The sequence below is a fragment of the Eptesicus fuscus genome, chromosome 12, assembly GCF_027574615.1.
Source record: "Eptesicus fuscus isolate TK198812 chromosome 12, DD_ASM_mEF_20220401, whole genome shotgun sequence".
Classification (NCBI taxonomy): Eukaryota; Metazoa; Chordata; class Mammalia; order Chiroptera; family Vespertilionidae; genus Eptesicus; species Eptesicus fuscus.
This window is the reverse complement of record NC_072484.1, coordinates 86,634,272-86,654,501: the sequence shown is the minus strand read 5'-3', so window position 1 is coordinate 86,654,501 and position 20,230 is coordinate 86,634,272. Positions and strand designations below refer to the sequence as shown.

Here is a 20,230-nt window from a genome sequence, read left to right as displayed (position 1 = left end):
GATGCTTTTCATGGTCAGGTGCCCAGACCCGGGGCCTGGGTGGGGTGATGCTTTTCATGGTCAGGTGCCCAGACCCGGGGCCTGGCTGGGGTGATGCTGTGCATGGTCAGGTGCCCAGACCCGGGCCTGGCCGGGGTGATGCTCTTCATGGTCAGGTGCCCAGACCCGGGGCCTGGCCGGGGCGATGCTGTGCATGGTCATGTGCCCAGACCCGGGCCTGGCCGGGGTGATGCTTTTCATGGTCAGGTGCCCAGACCCGGGGCCTGGGTGGGGTGATGCTTTTCATGGTCAGGTGCCCAGACCCGGGGCCTGGCTGGGGTGATGCTGTGCATGGTCAGGTGCCCAGACCCGGGCCTGGCCGGGGTGATGCTCTTCATGGTCAGGTGCCCAGACCCGGGGCCTGGCCGGGGCGATGCTGTGCATGGTCAGGTGCCCAGACCGGGGCCTGGCCGGGCGATGCCGTGCATGGTCAGGTGCCCAGACCCGGGGCCTGGCCGGGCGATGCTGTGCATGGTCAGGTGCCCAGACCCGGGCCTGGCCGGGCGATGCTGTGCATGGTCAGGTGCCCAGACCCGGGCCTGGCCGGGCGATGCTGTGCATGGTCAGGTGCCCAGACCCGGGCCTGGCCGGGCGATGCTGTGCATGGTCAGGTGCCCAGACCCGGGCCTGGCCGGGGTGATGCTGTGCATGGTCAGGTGCCCAGACCGGGGCCTGGCCGGGCGATGCTGTGCATGGTCAGGTGCCCAGACCCGGGCCTGGCCGGGGTGATGCTGTGCATGGTCAGGTGCCCAGACCCGGGCCTGGCCGGGCGATGCTGTGCATGGTCAGGTGCCCAGACCCGGGCCTGGCCGGGCGATGCTGTGCATGGTCAGGTGCCCAGACCGGGGCCTTGGGTGCGGTTTTGTGTGTCAGCTGACACCTTGGGAGTGTACCTGTTGATCAGTCTGACGCAGGTGAGCCGGCGGGCTGGGCAGGACCATGGCTGATCCTTACACCGAGGCCAGGCCTAAATCCCTGAGTCACAGTTCCCCGCGGGCGTGGGGCCCATCCCAATGGGCAGAGAAGCTTCCCAGCACGTTCTCCTGTGAGGCTTCCCGGTGCGTTTGGGTTGCTCCTGGGATCTGAAAGCCACGCGCATTTTTTGGTTTGTTTTCCACATGTGTGTGTGGGCGGGGAGGTTGTTTTAAAATGTTAAATACTTACTCATCTTGGGCTTTGTTACTGTTCTGCTCATTTGTAGGACATTAGTTGAGAGACTTCTTCTATACCTTTTGATCTCTCTCTGAAAAACCACCAAAGTTTGTTACGAATGGTCCTGAGTAGAAGTTCTAGAGATGAAAAAATTAAAGGAGCAAATTAAAGTTATTCCAGATGCAAAGCGTGGGAGAAATGATAGTCAAAGAGGAAGCGACCACATCAAAAGATTCAAAAGAAAAATAAGCCTGAGTTAAGATGGAAAATGGCTGTCTCTAACTCCCCCCTCATTCGAACAATGATCTTCTCTTAAAACCTCGGCAAGTGAGGCACCTTCTTCTTGTTCTCATTGTACTAACAAGTCCGTTTGAGCTGATGGTCCGGGACCTGGGTCTCATCCCAGCTCCGCTTAAAGTGCAATTCAACACCTCAGTTCACCTCGCCTCCAGCCCATGAAGGAGGAGGGGCTCTCATCTGTACCTTCCCTTTCCCCAGCTTAGCCCCGGGCTCGGAAAGGTGGCTGCTAATCCGTCTTTCTTAGAATAAAATGTAATAGAAAATGCCGTGGGGGCTACATTTTCTCTCTTTGGAGAATCCACACATTTTTCAAAACATGAGGAAAGGATGGTTTTGATAGTCCACTAGAATTATTTCGTTAAATTGGAACAGGCAGAGTGGTAAAATTCCACTTAACACGTGGAGAATGCCATTGGCTCTCCTCAAAATACATATGAAAGTAGTGTGATTTCTGGCACAGCAGACGTATTTTTAAAAAGCATTTACTCAGCCCTAGCCGGTGTGGCTCAGTGGATAGGGCGTTGGCCCTCAGACTGAAGGGTCCTGGGTTCGATTCTGGTCAAGGGCATGTGCTTTGGTTGCAGGCTTGATCCCTGGCCCTGGTCAGGGTGCGTACAGGAGGCAACCCATCGATGTGTCTCTCTTACATCTTACATCGGTGTTTTTCTGTCTCTCCCTCTCCTTTCCATTCTCTCTAAAAGCAAATGGAAAAAAGTATCCTCAGGTGAGGATTAACAAACAAAACAAAAGCTTTGACTCAGAAGCCCTGCTGAGCTCCCTTTTCCCAGTGAGGCTGTTAGTGTTGGAGGCTCCGGCTCTCCAGCAGCCGGCCTGGTCTGAGACGGAAAGAGGCCTCATGTCCCATTGGAGACAAGGGAAGACATGGGAAACAGAACGACCAGCCCAGGCTGGTGTGGGTTGTATTGGGCTGCCCCGGATCCAGGCAAAGACAAGAAGGCCTGCCTCCGATGGTTTCTCGTAGCTACACAGTCACCGAACGCCAACATGGTCCCCACCACCAAGAGCAGCAGAGCGGGCAAGGACAAGAAGCAAAAGAGATTTAAAACACAGGGCTTGGAGAATGGTTATCCATCTTCTGAGCCAGGTCGTAGCAGCCCTCTGGTCACTGTCAGTCTTACTTAGATCGCACATGTTACCTTTCCAACATTTTAAATATGTTACTGTCAAGACAAGGCAGCCCTCGCCGGCTTTGCTCAGCGGATAGAGCATCAGCCGGTGGACTGAAGGGTCCCGGGTTCAAATCTGGTCTAGGCACATGTCCAGGTTGTGGGATCCATCCCCAGTGTGGGACGTGCAGGAGGCAGCCAATCAGTGATTCCCTCTCATCATGGATGTTTCTGTCTCTCTCCCCTCTCCCTTCCTCTCTGAATTCAATAAAAATATATTAAAGAAACAACAACAACAACAAAGACAGGACAAACATGAAGCATGGTTTCCAGGAGGACCCAAACCCTGAATTGGAACCCTCAGCTCTGCAGGTGCATCTCCGCGCTGCTGCCCTGGTCCATGAACATTCTGCTCCGTCCCGTTGGCAGTCACACCCACGAGGAAAGGCCATTCTTCTAGGCCAGTGGTCGGCAAACTCATCAGTCCACAGAGCCAAGCATCAGCAGTACAACGACTGAAATTTCTTTTGAGAGCCACATTTTTAAACTTAAACTTCTTCTAACGCCACTTCTTCAAAATAGACTCGCCCAGGCCGTGGTATTTTGTGGAAGAGCCACACTCAAGGGGCCAAAGAGCCGCATATGGCTCGCGAGCCGCAGTTTGCCGACCACGGGGCTGGGCCAACTACTTTATTTTCAAGGACAGCCGATTAGAAATGGGTAAAAGTGCAAGGGAAAGCTTCTCAGAATTATACTGCATGTGCGTGGCTCCTGCGTGCAGTTGGTCCCACGTCGTTTTTTCTTTAGGATTTTACTTTTGTAAGTTTAGCACTATGAACGTTCTATCTAGAATGGAAAGGGCAGGCTATGCCCATGATGGGCAGCAGCAGATGGATAAAGGAGGGTTCTGAGACGGGAGGGTGAGGCCCAGTTTGTGTGGAAAGTCCTGGATTTCTGTTGTAGTATAGCTAGCCAATTAGGTAGGTAGTTTCTGGGGAATAAATTATATATATATATATATCCAAATCACAGAACCATAAGTTCGTAATGTTATTGCTCTTCTTAACATCTACCACCCAAATCCCATGATCCGCCAGCTAACGTTTTCCAAAAGCCCTTAAATACACAATGTGGGTCCTTTGGTCGTTTGCCTTTCTTAGAGGAATGTTCTGTACCATACTCAATGCCCACCATTCGGTGTGACTGCACCCCGTTACTTGCCAGATACTCTCATTTGGTTCTGGTTTCCCTGGTGGGTGCTCAGCTCAGTGCTTCCCAACAGTCATGCCCTGGTCACCTCCCCCACCCTCTGGGGGCGTTGAATTTTGTAGGCTCTTGACCCCCCTCCCCCCCGCCCATGCACTGGGGAAGACCCAGATCCCAGCTGGAGACCGAGAAGCTAATGGAGGAGGTGCTGGCAGGGGCGGGCTCTCTGGAAGCTGTTAAGGAGTAGGATCGGCTAAGGATTAATAGCCTGTGACCTTCTGGGAAAGCTTACAAGCTGCTGTATTTCTAGAAAGCTCTGGGCCTCCCACACTAAAGAATGCGATATGCAACTGGAGTGATTCCATATCGCTGAGTAGCCGGAGGGGGTTTGGCATTTAGGATGCAGTTCATTGTGAAAATCCCAAGATAGCTTAGTCAGCCCCTGAGAGGAAAAGGGGGTTCGGGTCCAAGGGGGTGGGACAGTCTTGGAAAAGCTGGGAGCAGCTGGGGAGGAGCAATTTCCGTCTCTGTGAGGGGAGGGCTTGACCCTTGCATTGATCAGCGGCCTCGCTGGTGGAACAGAGCACTACAGAGAGAGTGAGAGAGGGCGAGAGAGAGCTCTTCACTTTTCCATGGCATGGCGTGACCGGAAATAACTTTACTGCCCTTTTTCCCCATTCTGACATATCTCTTATGTGCCGATGGTATGGCTGTACCACAATTTGCTTTTTTATGGTCGTGCAAGAAAGCAGTCTTTTTGGGGGCGGGGAGGTGGCAGAATCCAGAGTCTGTTTGATGGAAGGGGATCTGCAGTTTCCAGAGGATGAGGGAAATGGAGTTTTGTGGAAACAGAGAATGTGCTTTGGGGAAGAGTTTGACCGCGTCCTGGCTCTCGTCCTCACAAAGGCGTTGGGTCTTTTCTATGAACACAAAGCCGGCAAGCCCGGAGGGGGCGTTGGCTGACAGCGGTGTGTTTCCGAGGCGCTGGTGGTGCCGGAGCGAGAAGAGGGAAAGTCACCGCGGCCTCTCCCAGCGTGGGGGGGCCTCGGCCAGCTCCCCGTTAGCGGGGTGGTGAAGGGTATGCCCTCACTTAGTGTGAGGTCCAGGTTCCAGTACAGAACCCCTGCCTTGTCACCCACACAAACCCCAGGGATGGACTCTGCTCCTGTGCAAAGAGCACGATGTGGGAATTTTGGGAATTCTTGGGTAGCATCGGCTGGGAGGTATGAGAGGTCATGTCCAAAGTGCAGGTGTTATACTGCGCTTCGGAAGTCCCTTCTGGGTTTGGGAGTGTGTGTAACAATATTTTGAATGTTCATGAAGGGTTGGGGGGGTAAACATAGGAGAAGGGTTCACGGCAGAGAAAATGCCAAGATAGGCCGGCAGTGGGCCCTGAGTGCTGAAACCACAGGTGAGATTATTTTTTTCTCGGATCTGTGCAAAGGGGAGCAAATTCCCAACCCCATCTTGCTCACTGCTCTGGGGCTTTTGTTCTTCTCTGGAAAAGGAAGGAAATGAAAGAAGGGAGTTATCTTGTTCAAGCCTAGTTGCTGTCCAATCTCCTGATTTCTTGGATTAAACTTTATTTAGAAACAAGTGTACGTTTTTCTAGCTAGAAGAAACAATACAGAGATATTGCATGTAAGCCTTACTCAGTTTCCCCCTCAGGGGTGACATCTTGAAAATCTACACAGTGTCACCACCGGGATGTGACATCAACTCTCGTTCAAGGCACAGGACATTTTCATCGCCACAAGGATGCCTTGTGCTGCCCTTTTCTGACTGCGCTCCCTCCCCTCCAGCCCTCACTCCCTCCTGAACGCCGTGCAACCGCTAATCTGTGTTCCATGTCTATCGTTTTCTCATTTCAAGAATGTTAGATAAATGGCTCTTTTCATTCAGCATCATTCTCTGGAAATTCACTCAGGTTTTTGTAAATGTCAGGAGCTGGTTTCTTTTTATTGCTGAGGCATATTCCACGCTATGGATATACCACAGTTTGTTTAACCATTAACCGGTCAAAGGGTATCTGGGTTGTGTCCAGTTCTTGACCACTATAATAACTTTGCTATAAACATACATTTTTAACTTCCTTGGGGAAATCCCTAGGAGTACAATTGGTGGGTTGTATGTTTAGCTGTGTGTTTTTTTAAGTCAAATGTTTCCAGAGTAGCTGAACCATTGTACCTTCTCACAAGCCATCGGTGAATGATCTAGTTTCTTCTCGTCCTCGTCAGCCTGTCGTGTTGTCACTCTTTATTTTAGCCATTCTGTTAGGTGTAGAGTGATCTCTCATTATATGGTTTTTAATTTTCTCTTACCTAGTGGCTAATGATGTTGAATATCAATTCATGTGCTTATTTGCTATCTGTATATTTTCCTCAGTTAAATGTCTGTTCATGTATTTTGCCCATTTTCCAATTGTTTGGGGTTTGTTTTTTACTGTTGAAGTTTGAAAGTTCTTAATTTTAAATGCTAGCGCTTTGTCAGATATGTAGTTTGCTAATATTTTCTCCTAATTTAAAGCTTATATTTACATCTACTTCATGTGGGCAAAAGTTCTAAGTTTTGATGAAGTCCAAGTTATCAATCTTCCCTTTTATGGATTGTGTTTTGGGGGTTAAGGTCAAGAACTCTTTGCCAGGCCCTAGATTCCAAAGATTGTTCTGGGTTTTTTTCTGAATGTTTCATGGTTCTTACATTTTACGTTTATGTAGTGATCCATTTTGAGTTAATCTTTATATAAAGTGTGAAACTCATAGACAATAACTGCTCTACATCTACTAAACACCACAGAAAAAAACAAACTGTTGTCTCCCCTGCCACCCCCACTAGAGGGGGCCCTAGACCTCCACCCTTGCAAGATGTTGTCTTATTGAGCACCTACTATATCCTGGAGCCGTCGCTCTCCAGGCATTTCAAATCAATGGTGAGGGGCTGGCTTTTAAGGTGTATGCTGTGGACGTGAGAGCTGACACTAGAATCCATCAGACTACATTAGAACCCAGCTGTGTGATATTTGGGCAAACGGCTCCCTACGCTGAGCCTCGTTTTTCTTCATTTGTCATAAGATGGCTTTGAGGATTAAATTAGACAAAGTGTGTGAAATGGCCTGTGCCGGGGTGTTCAATAAATGATCTCATTCTTCTCCAAACGGATCCATTGCAGCTGTTGGACATTAGCAATGGGTTGTTGTCAGAGAGCAGAAAAAGGCCAGTTGTGCGCAGCCAGGCCCGAGTTTTCTAAGGGCTAATTATCTGGTTTATAGATAAACTAGGAACCGTCTGCTCTGGCTTCCCAGCTTGGTGGCCAGTGCTGTGACCAGCACCCAGCAGCTATGGTGCCAGGCAGAGAGGGCAAGTGAACATTTTATTCCGACTCAGTTAATATTTCTAGAAGGTTGGAAGGCTCAAGAAAGAAATGAGCATGGATAGAAAGAGATTTTCTTTAAACTGATTTTCTTAATTTTACCAACTTTCTATAAATTGTGGGGGCGGGGGGGTTGGGAATGAAATACCCATAAAATTAAATTCTGCTATAAAACACATAAAGAAATTCCACCTGTTCTATCTGAAGGGGAAAAAGTGTCAGGTTACCAGAGTGCAGTTCTTGAAACCATTCATGTTAAATTTTCTGTTTTTTTTAAAACTTTATTGTTCAAAGTATTACAAATATGTCCCCCTTTGTCCCCCGTTAACCCCCTCCACCCCACTCCTGCCCCCTCCCCAAGCTTTCTCTGCACTAATGTTTGTCCATGGGCTATGCATATATGCATATAAGTTCTTTATTTAGTCTCTCCCACACCCCCTCCCTCCACCTTCGGAAATACATCAGTCTGTTGCATGTTTCAGTGTCTCTGGATCTGTTTTGTTCTTCAGTTTCTTGTGTTCACTAGATTCTTTTGAGGTCCCTTACTGACTAGTGTGACAGTGAAAACTCAGCTGTCTCCTTTACTTTTACTCTAGCACTTACCATTTATTTGCCTTTTTTTCACTTACCATCTTCTCTTGCCTCCCTTTCTTTTTTTTTTTAATATATTTTTATTGATTTCAGAGAGGAAGAGAGAGAGGGGGAGAAACATCAATGGTGAGAGGGAATCATTGATCAGCTGCCTCCTGCACACCCCCTACTGGGGACCAAGCTGGCAGCCCGGGCCTGTGCCCTGACCAGGTCGATGCTCAACCACTGAGCCATGCTGGTCGGGCCCCCCTTTCCTAAAATCCTTCTCTGAGTGACATCTCAGAACCATGCCTGGGATCCACCCCCTTATGTCGGGCCTGCCACACCAAAGGCATTTCTGAAAGGGCCACACACAGGAAACAGAGTCGTGTGCAGGGAAAGGCTTAGGTGGAAGGTGGAGCGGGGTCATTGCTAACTTGTTTCTCGGGGACGGGGAAGACCATCAGGGATCCTGCCTGCATCTTAGGTCCTTGTGAGCAGCATCTGCATGAGCCTCCCCCCCCCCCCCCCGTTTCCCTCCACCCCGCCCCTGACACTGGACCCTCACAGCCTGGAGCTGGGACACACGTCCCAGCCTCTAAATTGGATCTGCCCTTCATCTGTTTACTTTATCCTTTAGCCACAGCGAAGAGAAATAGTTAATTCACATAAAGAACGCAAACTATTACTTGTGGGTGCACATATTTTGACGTTTGATCCTGGCATTTTTGTTTTGTTTTGTTTTTTTTTAATGTATTTTTTTATTATTTCAGAGAGAGGAAGGAAGAGGGAGAGAGAGATAGAAACATCAATGATGAGGGAGAATCATTGATCGGCTGCCTCCTGCATGCCCCCTACTGGGGATCGAGCCCACAACCCCGGGCATGTGCCCTGACCTGGAATCCAACTGTGACCTCCTGGTTCATAGGTCGACGCGCAACCACTGAGCCACGCCGGCCGGGCCCTGGCATTGTTTTTAATGCTTACCCTGTTAAAATGAACACAAATCTGTTGACTAAGAGACGAAGCCTGGGTCGATACAAAACCTGCAAATTACCTAAGTTTGGGGAAGTCAGTATTTTCATTGCTGTTGACATGTGATACCCCATGAGAAGCACTGTCCCGGGTTTCCTGCTAACACACGATTCTCATCACATGGCGGGGGGGGGGGGGGTGCTCCTCATAGGACCGACAGACTAAATGCTCACACCCTGTGATAAAGCCGCCCAAGAATAACGTGGATTGAGAACCCTATTGTTTGGCTGACCTCTCTCCCCTGGGAAAAGCCACTGGGGTTGGGTGTTGTGTGTGCGTGTTTCCTTTCATCCCCTTTTGTGTTGTTGGCCACACCCGGTGAACTAAAGGATAACTCTTTGCTCCTGTGTTTTCACCGTGTTCCATGCTCACTCTTAATTTCTCTTTCCGTTTTTTTCTATTCCAGCATCCCCCCTCTCAGAGGAACAGTTCATCTCGACAGCCGGGGAGAGAGCCCGGATGCGCAAGGTAAGGTTTCGATGTCAATTATGTTAGTGTGACTTACAGACTAAGTCGTTTACAGATCAAATTGGAGTATTATTAATACCTTTGTCATAAATTTATCCTCAAAATGGCATGATACAACTAATGCAAATATTTGAGCAAACACGCTTGGTTAAAACGTTATTTTCTCAAACTATATTCCACATCCCATGGGTACTGAGGGCTAATTAACCGCTATGAGCAATTCCTCTAAAAGTGGGCAAGCCAATTAAAGTTTACTGTTAGAGACCTAATGAAGGATACGTGGAGGAAGAGACGTTTCTAATGGTAAGCGATTGTTTGATCTTGTTAAAAACCAAGGCGACTGCTCTGTTGACTTGACAATAGAGAGAGACAGGGTGTCTGGGGAAGGAGGTGAAGACCCGGGGTGCCTCCCTGTCCAGTTTGGGATTTGTGTTTGAGACGCAGTCATTTGACCTTCAGTTCTTTCCTGCTGGTACTGAGTCTCCAGGTTCACGTCAGGGCTCCCCAGAACAAAGGAACAATTAACCAAAGTTCCACCAGATGGCAATCTTTGGAAAGCCATCGACAGGCTTCCACGCTCTGAGCCTTGACTGTCCAGAGAACAGCCTCGCTCAGCCTAGCGCCCTGGATTTCGTCAGAGGCGCTCCAAACACCTCTCGTTTTACTTTTTTCCCCCCAGCAGCAACGTTTTTCCGTCGGGGGGATAAAGGAGTGTGGGGTATATGTGCTGCTTTCTTTCTGGAATGATAAAACTAGAACTCCGTTCTTCGATGATTCTCCAAACTGTATTTGGTGAGCTTTACAAGCTCAAATCCATGGGTGATGTCCCCTGTTTGCCTTGCGGTGTCTTTGTGATAAACATTATGGCTGATGATCGTTTTAAAATAGAGTCATTTAGAAGAGAAACTAAAATTCTTCTCCAACAGAAGCGTAGACTTGCAAGGAGTTGCCTTGATATTGAACCCAGTGAAACATACAGGTACAAAATTATATTAAATTAACATAATTCATTTACTTAAATAGGGGTTTGCTCTAGTAAACTTCCCCCCTGGGTGGTGTCCAAGCAGCTGGACTCTTCGGGGCCCCGCGCTGGCTCAGGGGCTGAGTTGGGGCAGAGGGAACTGGAAAGGCCTTTGTGGGGAGAAGCCGACGGGTGCCTAGAAGCATGGACACATGCACACGGGGTGGGAGGCGTGAGCCTGCGGTTGTGCTGGTCTCCCCGGCAGAGGGCCCGCGTACCCGAGCTGAAGAAAACTGGACAGGAGCCCCTCTTTGGGGAAATATGAAACTTGATCATGAGGACAATGCATTTATTGTAAAGTAGGCTGATGCTTTCTTTTTGGAATGTTGTAGGGGTAAGAGCTGTTGACTGGTTTATGAGTTTATTAGTACAGGGTTGTAACTAACGCACGAGCGCCCCCTGTGGACAGACTAGATTCTGAGAGACCGGCCTTCGTTAACCATTGACTTGACTGATAATGAGACGTAGAAGAGTTGGAGTAATTGGGTGTCCCATCCCTCATCCACCAACGTGTACTGCTTGTCATGGGTACTTGTGGCACCGACTGGAGTCAGCTGCTTTCTGCATTCAGAAATTAAACTGCCGACTGCTTAGCAACCCTGTAGTACACGGTACCCCTTCCGGAGATTTCTGCCTTCCACAGAGAGTTCTGGAATCTGGTGGAGTGCTCGCATTGTGGCCAGCAGAAAAGGTTGACGTATCTTACCAACGTGTTCTTTCCGAGGGGGCTGAGGTCCGTGGAAAGAATGCTACTGAGGTCGCTCAGGCTGGAGCCTGCAATGCTTGTATCTAGTGGGGCTCCCTAGCCAAGAATCGGGTTTCTGCCGAAACCGGTTTGGCTCAGTGGATAGAGCGTCGGTCTGCGGACTGAAAGGTCCCAGGTTCGATTCCGGTCAAGGGCACGTACCTTGGTTGCGGCCACATTCCCGGTGGGGGGTGTGCAGGAGGCAGCTGGTCGATGTTTCTCTCTCATCGATGTTTCTAGCTCTCTATCCCTCTCCCTTCCTCTCTGTGGAAAATCAATAAAAATATATTTATAAAAAAAAAAAAACAAGAAGCGGGTTTCTTCTGCCCCCTTCACTGTCTGAGCTGAGTTTTCTGGCCTGAGAGTCATTACAAAGAAAAGGATTAATAAACAAAGATGCTGGGCACTAGCCCTCGGACACGTCTCGCTCCCACGGATGGCCCGGAGCAGTTCCTAAACGCCTGGGGTTGATGATGAAGATGCCCTGCGTCTGGGCCATCATATTTGGTAGCCACTCGCCACATGTGCACATTGAGTGACCGGAATGTGTTCACGTGATTGGAGAACATTTTAGATGCATTTCCAGTTGTATTTTATTTTAATTCATGTCACGTGAAGAGCCACACGTGGCCACTGGCTGCTGTACTGGGCCACCAGCTCTAGAAGCCAGATTAGCGAGAACTGACGCTTTCAGTACATCTTACAAACAGCCTCCTGGGAGCTCGCTCTGGTCTGGAGGTGCAGACAAGTATGGCCTGGCCTCATGCTGCGTCGTCGGTTATGACCAGGGATCCTGGTCCCTGGGAGGGTAATTATGGGGGGGGGGGGAGCAAGATCTGAGAACAGCCTGCAGCCGAGGCGGGTTCACGTCCAGTTCTCCATAAACTGTCTCTCCAGTGCTGAGCACAGGGTCCTGTGTGCCAAGGGGGAAATGGGAGAGAGAACAAACTTTATTTCATGCCTCCTACAACCCAACTCCAACATTTAGTGCCTGCTGGGTCCAAGCACTCAGCTACAACTCAAGCATTGTCTCAATCTGTACATGCCCTATGCTTTTCATGGGTGAGGAAATTGAGTTTCAGAGAGATGACTCGTGTGTTCAAGGCACATAGCTAGTACGTGGCAGAGGCGAGATTAGACCCCCCGCAGGTGTGAATCCAAAGTTACTTCCACAAGCAGGACTCACACCCGGACACACGTTTGGAACTGCCTGTGAACCAGAAAGCCTTCGGGGCAGGGGGAGGTGGGAAGGGAGTGGAAGTAGAGTGGAGGTTATGGGAGCAAATGACTTTAGTGTGTGTGTGTGTGTGTGTGTGTGTGTGTGTGTGTGTGTGTGTGTGACTAATCCTGATTATCTCAGAAGTTGAACCTGTATTCCTCCTCTCCTCCCCCTTCCCTCCTGCCCTCACTCCCCTCACACCACCCCGGCCATGTTGACCACAGATGACCTCTTGGTGGCAACACAACTGTTAGTGTCCTAGAAGACGTACAATTGCTCATTTGGATTAAAATCACGCAAGAAACAAAGACACATTTCAACGTCTTAGTTACCATTGAGGTAAAAGCCTCAAGCCACTTGGCACTGACCTATACTTATGTTTTATGAGAAATAGATTAGATTACTTACAATCATTTAAGTTGTAACTATCTCCCAGCGTCCAGCTGCTGCCTGCATTCCTTCTCAAATGTCTCGCACGTGTACATTTTCTTCTACTTCTGTAGTATTTCCAAAATTTCCGTTATTGAAATTAATAGTGGAAATCACAAAAAGCAAATCGCCTATAATCCTCCCCTAACAGATCATTTGTTCTAGTCTTTCCCTTCTAGCCCTCCTTCACACCGTTTTACATACTGTAGCGATACCTTGTGCACATCTCTGTGAGCTGCTCTTTAACCTTGTCGAGCAGTGTTCCATGCGGCCTCGCTGTTCATGAGTGTAGGGTTAAAGTCTGTAGAACAGCCTACAGAGCTGACATATTATTATTATTCCAACCTGCCATTATTTGACGCACGGAGTCGCCTTCAAAGCTAATTGGCAGACTTTAAACTAATCGGTCCCAACGGGTTAAACAATACCCCCCTGGCGGCCTCACACCTTGTTCCCACACCCCCTGGGAAGGCAGCTGTTGTGCTATGAGATTCCTGATTGGATGTTACCTTAGATCTCATTGTTTTTCACATCCATAATTTCTAACTTCCAAAACATAACGTTCCCAAGAGCGGTGCTTGGTGATGCATTCTACTGCAACCGTCTCCCTCCCCCACACCTGAGCCGCTCAGCACAGGCTCCCCACAGGTTCTGTGAAAGTCTGTACAGCTGGCGTGGCGTCAGGTTGCCCGGCGACTGGTACTGCGTGTGACACAGATTTCCAGCATCCCTCGCCTCAAATAGCATCCTGCCCCAGATGCATGCGCTGGCGTGTTTGTCTCTGTCCTAAAGTTAGTCACATTCAGGCTTCAAGAGAGCAGTTCAAAGGGATCACAGATGATCAGGTTAACCACAAACTGCATTAATAAACGTGGACGGTAAAGGTCACGTAAAACCTCAGATGCCCCGGAGACTGAGTGCTGAGCCACGCGGGTTTTGTATTTTCCGATACTTGGGACTCCGCTTTGGAGAGGGGCAGCCAGCCCCCCTGCCCTGTGGTATTCCCAGTGCTGGCGTGTCACGCCCTTTCAGGGCAATGGCTGGGCTAGGTCATATCGCTGCGGAGAGCTTCCCTCGTGGGAGTCTTGCTTCTCACTTTATTTTTGCTCCTGGGGAGTGGCACGTCTCAGACCGGCGTGCGGGAATGCCACTCAGGCAGCAGTACCTTGGCTTAGGAGCGGGACTGAGCCATTAGTACCCTTCTCTGGTGCCTGGCTTAGGGAAACTGGGCTTGGTTTGTCGAAAAATGTGAATTGAGTGCTTGGCACCTTATGTGATGACAATGTTGTCTCCCGCCAGGAATAACAATTCTAGATGGGTGTCTCGGATTAAGAGGAGCCAGCCGCTCTTCCTCCTGCTTAAGAAAACGTGGCCTAGCCCTGACCGGTTTGGCTCAGTGGATAGAGCGTCGGCCTGCCGACTGAAGGGTCCCAGGTTCGATTCCTGTCAAGGGCATGTACTTTGGTTGGGGGCACATCCCCAGTAGGGGGTGTGCAGGAGGCAGCTAATCCATTGATGTTTCTAACTCTCTTATCCCTCTCCCTTCCTCTCTGTAAAAAATCAATAAAATATTTTAAAAAGAAAAGAAAACATGGCCTAGTAATAATGGCCTAACCCAGGCACACTCGTTTTTGAAAGCTGTATCTTATCAACAACCTTGATTTTTTTTTTCATTGTAGCACTCGATTCTGAATGTGCATTTTCTACAAATGACAACTGACATATTATTCACATAGACAGAATAGATGGGAAGGAAAGGAGAGCGGGAAAGACAGACTCTTGGGAGCTACTGCATTTGTCCACATTCCTGATGATATGAATTTGCTAGAAACAAACAAACAAAAAATACTGAGAGAGGCAGCTGGAAAAGAATTGATAGGATTTTTTGGTTGGGTAAACACTTGATCAGGATGGATTTAAAAAGGGAGGAGGGAGAATAAAGATGTATAATAATTTCAGACTCATTGGTTAGGAATCTGAACTGAGGCTACTAACAAGACGATACCCAGGATGATAAACTTATTTTTAAATTTACTGACGCCTCGATGTTTCTTACCCAGTAGTATTTCTCCAGGCTGGTGGAGAAGTGAAAATATAGCCATTGTATTAGGCGGCATTTGTGATAGGATCAAATATTTTTCATTATAGGAATGTGATAATCCAACTATTTTTATTTCATCATAAAGGTCAAATATATTACAGTAAAGAATAAGTTTAAGTTTTTTTGGTCAAAACCTTTATATACAAAAACCTTTATTTTTACATAAAACGAAGTGTTGCTGCTCCAGCTCACAGTGGGTGCTGGCTCTCTCAGATAGCTTTCAGGGGTGCAGTTTATGGTGGGGGGGGGGAGGGGCGGGGGTGTGCCCGGTTTCATTGCGTTAGAAGCACTCAGAGTTCAGGGCTGTGAGTATCGGGTTTTCGGTGAACTTCTAATCCTGCTCTGCTAATGGGATATTAGCAACTTTCCCATCTAGATCCTATTTGCCGCACGTGCTTAAGCTTCCAACTTGAAGCTAGGAAGCACGGAGATCTCTTCAAACCCCTTCGCAAAGTATTAACATTCCGGGTCCCTCTTCCCTCCGTTCACACGCTGACACCATCCCTCACTCGTGGAGTATTATTTGCCTTCAGACGTTAAATGCTACTTTCTTCAGACTGTCGTAGAACAAAGCATTTTATACAGATGAACCTATGTCAGATCTAGTGATAACTGCAAACCGTGCTTTTCGTCAGCAGATGGAAACAAGAATGCCAAATTTCACAAAATGTAGCAGCAAGATCTGTGGAACAGGATCCAAAAGTTCGCTTAAACTCCACTTCCCATTGTGGAAAGAATTATAATTGTGCGTAAAATCATGCAGAAAACTTGGCTCTCACATTTGCCTGATTGATATTCAAGGGGAATCAGAAAAAGAGCTTTTCAGTAAATTTAGGATCTTCCTGTCTGGCACAGACACCTCTCCCCTCGCCCCGGGGCTCTGCCTTTGGCCAGGGAACAGTGTGCAGGACTTCCGAGAGGCTGGACAGACATGAGTTTTTTTGGTGGTTGTTGTTTTATTGCTTTCAGAGAGGGAGGGCGAGGGAGAGAGATAGAAACATCAATGATGAGAGAGAATCATTGGTCGCTGCCTCCTGTACGCCCCACACTGGGGATCAAGCCCGCAACCCGGGCATGTGCCCTGACCGTGGAATCGAACCGTGACCTCCTGGTTCATAGGTCAACGCTCAATGACTGAGGCATGCCAGCTGGGTCATGTGTTGGCCTGTGATTGGGCTTTTCCCTCCGTGCTGGGCATGGCTACAGTGATGAATTTAAAGGGTGGAAGTCAATGATTCTTTTGCTTAGAGACGGGGGAGAGGAGAAAAGAAGATGGGAAAAGTAATACAGGCTAATTATGCATTTTAGAATTGCATCTTGAGGCAGCATGGGGGGTTATTCTTAAGTCTCTTCAGTGGTATTAAGCCTCACGCCTTGATTGGCACCAGCAAAGCGATGCTCCTTCTCCTGACCCGAATGTGGCCTTTGCATGGGGTTTGTGCAGCGCAGGTCACACGCATGGACTTGAGCCGCCTCCTGACGTTGTGAAGTGTGTTGGCTCTGCTCCGCAGCCCTGGGTCCAAGCTGCAGTAGCTCGTCTCCAGGATGGTGGGGGGGAGACCACAGGGATAAGTGCTTTCCCGAGCCCAGCGCTGTGCGTGCAGAGGGCGAGGGCTGCTCTCAGCAGGTCGGGCCCGAGTGGAAGCGACCAGCTGGAGAGACACTCTGGGGGCCTGTGGCCCGGCCTCACCACGGACCTCTGCGGAACTTGGCTCTAACCAGACAAGAGACCCCACAGCTGCGGGGGTTCTTGTCCCAGCCTTACAAAGGGTGCTGCAATCTGGAGAAAGTAGCTGATGCGTAGATTCAAGAAGGAGTCCAAAGACGAAAGATAATTTTGAAAGGCATTGGGGGTCAGAGGTGCTTCAGCTAAAGGAGCTGAAAGACTACACCCTTGTCTAAGGACCCCATGCTATTTATTAACACAGTTTGTCCTAAGGAAAGGTGGAGATAATACACTTCAAAGGGTAAGGTTTCAAAGGGTAGGGTACAGAAGCATTGTCAGTTTGGGGAATAGCCTACAGCTGTTCAGGTGCCTGGCCAACAAGAGGCAATAAAATGCCCTGAGCTGTCTGGCAGCAGACAATCCTACTCAGGTTTGGTGGAAGTGCTGTTTTGTCGCTCCAACAGGTAAACTACGTATGTGGCTCAGCCCTTGTTGAGCCACCCAAGCTTCATCACCTTTTGATGAAACTCTTGTAGTTATTACATGCTGGAATTGGTTCCCGGCACACAGCGATGTGTGATTCTTGATTTATTTCTTTTTTTTTTTGTCCTCACCCGAGGATATTTTTCCATGATTTTTAGAGAGCGTAGAGGGAGAGGGAGAGACAGAGAGAAACACCGATGTGAGAGAGACACATCGATTGGTTGCCTCCCCCACAACCCCGACCAGGGCCGAGAGCCTGCAACCAAGGTCCGTGCCCTTGACAGGAATGGAACCCAGACCCTTCAGTCCACAGTCCCACGCTCTGTCCACTGAGCCAAACTGGCTAGGCTGGTTCTTTATTTCTTTAGAGCAGTCATCCCCTGCGAGGTTTCTAAGATGACAAGTTAATTGGTGAAACAGTGGTTCTGACTGTAAGGGGGTCATCTGATTGGTCCGAGCAGGCGAGGAGGAGGGGCAGTGGCTGCGTGTCCCTGGCTCGCTCTCCTTGCCCTAGGCCAGTGGTCGGCAAACTCATTCGTCAACAGAGCCAAAGATCAACAGTACAACGATAGAAATTTCTTTTGAGAGCCTGATTTTTTAAACTTAAACTTCTTCTAACACCACTTCTTCAAAATAGACTCACCCAGGCCGTGGTATTTTGTGGAAGAGCCACACTCAAGGGGCCAAAGAGCCGCATGTGGCTCGCGAGCCGCAGTTTGCCGACCACGGCCCTGGGTGGACGGGGCCCTGCGGAGACCTCAGGTGCTGTGACATGTGCTCCATCGTCCACTGGCCGGCTCCCGTCCTCTTCCTGCCTTTGTGATGAAGCAGCTGACGTTGTTGTCAAGCGGGAGCTTAGAGGTCTGGCAGCCCCACGGAACACAGAGTCCAGAACAATAGCTGGCCGGAAGAATCTCCTGCCGCAGGAGCATGTGTGAGTGATTCCAAATAGGGACACCTACCGGCTCTTTCCTCTGCTGTCGCTTCCAGGGAAGTCTTCTGTGATGCTGACTCCAGGAGACGGAGCAGCATTCCAGGTTAAGAGGCAGCCAAGTTCACCCCACCCTCGCTGTCGGTGGGGGGAGACAGGCGTCTGAGGGGAGTTAGAGTGCATAAGGCTTTAAGCACCAAAAGGGAACCGTGGAGTTTTTATACGGCCCTGACGGAGAACCACTGAAGACTTTTGGAGAAGAAGCGGGGAGGTCACTTTCATGGCTTGTCAGAAGCATAGAGCAGTAAGAGAGCCGGGGAGCAGGGAGCCCTCTGGAGAGGCCCCTAAGGCAGGCAGGAGGGGCGTGTCCCCTGAGGTGTGCTGGGGGTGGGAGAGGAGAGGAAGGGCCTAGTGTCATGTTGTGAGATAAACAGGTGTGGTGACCAAAGGAGAGACACGGGGGAGGGAGAGCGGCGAATCTGAGGTCGATTCAGAACTGAGTGCTGGCTCGGGGTGCAGTTCAAGCCGGAGGTGTGGGAAGCGAGGGGCCAGGGGGGAGTCCTCCTCACTAAATGTGCTGTGTGGGCCAAAACTATGCTTTCATTGAACAGGCACCAGGTCCCACCAATGGCCCCACCCTGGCGTCCGCTCCTGCCTCTGGCCTGCCTTCATTCGGCGACGGGGAGAGTGCAGTGATGACTGCAGACACCACACCACACTTTTACCAGGAGCTTCTGGAAACAATGGAGATTAAGGAAGGCGGGGGGGGGGGCGGGGGGGGCGCTTGAGTTGCTTTCATGGCAACTCTGCCTCAGAAAAAATCACCGCATAGGGTCAGGAGTGTCCCCCGGGGCCCCCCAGGAATATTCGGCAGCTCTGCAGAAATAGGGGTGTCACAGTGACCCCTTCGCCCGCATCGGGCCCTCGTGCTCCTGGGAGCCCAGAGCCTGTGTGTTGTTACGACTAAGATCCCTCTGGCTCTCCCAGGGGTCTGGCTCCTTCACGTAGAAATGAAACAGAAGCCGCTGGAGGGGACCCTTGATGTCTCCGTGCGTTAGACCCCGTAGTCACATCCCTCAGGCGCGCCCTACGCACACTCGGTGCGTGTGAATCGAGACCACGAAGCCTCGACGTTATAAGCTCTTGAGTAAACAAAGTAGAAGCACTAATTAAAACATTCCCGATGGAAACTTAGCCTGACTTCATAATTTCCATGTGCGTTCTTTTCTTTAATGAAGTAAGCTTCTTTAATTTCTTTTCTAGAATTTTATTTGGATGAGGTCAGAAATGGGTGGATGTCTCTCCCATGACTCACACTGCTCCCCAGCTGCTGGCCTCATGTTCCCTGACGCCCTGGTGAGGAGCCATCGGGGGCCGGAGCTCCACGGCCGTGGGCAGCAGGCTCCCCGAGACGCCCCGGCCCGGGGGGACCCTCCTCCTGTGTCCCTGGTGGCCACGGTGGTCTGGCTTCTGAGTGGCTCTGGGACGCTGGAGGCCCCTGGTGCCTGTTAGAACTGCTGTCCCCACCCTCCCCCACTGGCTTTGGATCTATAAATTCAGGAGCGTCTTCCCTCAGTTAGGACTTCTGAATATCAACGTCAGAAATGAAGCCCAGTGGTTTGTGGCCAGCAGGCCCCAGCCTGAGTCTATGACCGGGCTGCACACCACCGCCGCCGGCAGGACCCAGCTGGCCACTGGCTTTGAACACCCTTAGTCTAGGGGTGGTGTCTGCACTTTCCAGTGATGAGGAAGGGGGATCAAAAGAAAAGTGGGCAGAAACCGGTTTGGCTCAGTGGGTAGAGCGTCGGCCTGCGGACTGTCCCAGGTTCGATTCCGGTCAAGGGCACCTTGGTTGCGGGCACATCCCCAGAGGGGGTGTGCAGGAGGAGCTGATCGATGTTTCTCTCTCATCGGTTTCTAACTCTCTATCCCTCTCTTCCTCTCTGTAAAAAATCAATAAAATATATTTTTAAAAAAAGAAAAGTGGTATTTGTAACACATGAACATATCTGAAATTCAAATTTGTGTTGATAAAGTTTTATTGGAAGGAAGGAAGGAAGGCCAATGTGCTAGCTGACTTTTGAGAACCCTAAAGAAATCATTGCTTACAAGCTTTGAGCCTTCTGGAAGATGATTGGCTAATGGTACCTAGAGTCTCTTCATGTCCCTGGCCCCCCCAACGGAGCCCATGATGCCTTTTATCCTTTCTTAGTTGTCCTACCTGTCAGCTCAATAGGAGGTGTTTTATGTGAACATGGAAATAAGGTGGAATGAAATACAGGCATCTCATGAACCTGGGCATGGACACGTTTCAGTGAGAGCATTCAGCGGGGCATGCCTGTAGCGGATGGGTGACTGACAGCAGGCCT

The 20,230-nt window shown here is 49.8% G+C and overlaps 1 protein-coding gene across 3 annotated transcripts in view; it reads left to right on the top strand.

The window, feature by feature from the left end:
• Positions 1–20,230, top strand: part of MAPRE2 (microtubule associated protein RP/EB family member 2) — a 118,342-nt gene that overhangs the window by 14,104 nt on the left and 84,008 nt on the right. For all 3 annotated transcript variants that reach the window (XM_054724076.1, XM_028155701.2, XM_054724075.1), the window contains exon 2: positions 9,205–9,266. Coding sequence is in view for 1 of the 3 variants with exons in the window: in XM_028155701.2 (XP_028011502.1) it covers positions 9,205–9,266 (62 nt within the window). In the remaining 2 variants the exon portion in view is untranslated. The remainder of the gene's footprint in view (positions 1–9,204; positions 9,267–20,230) is intronic.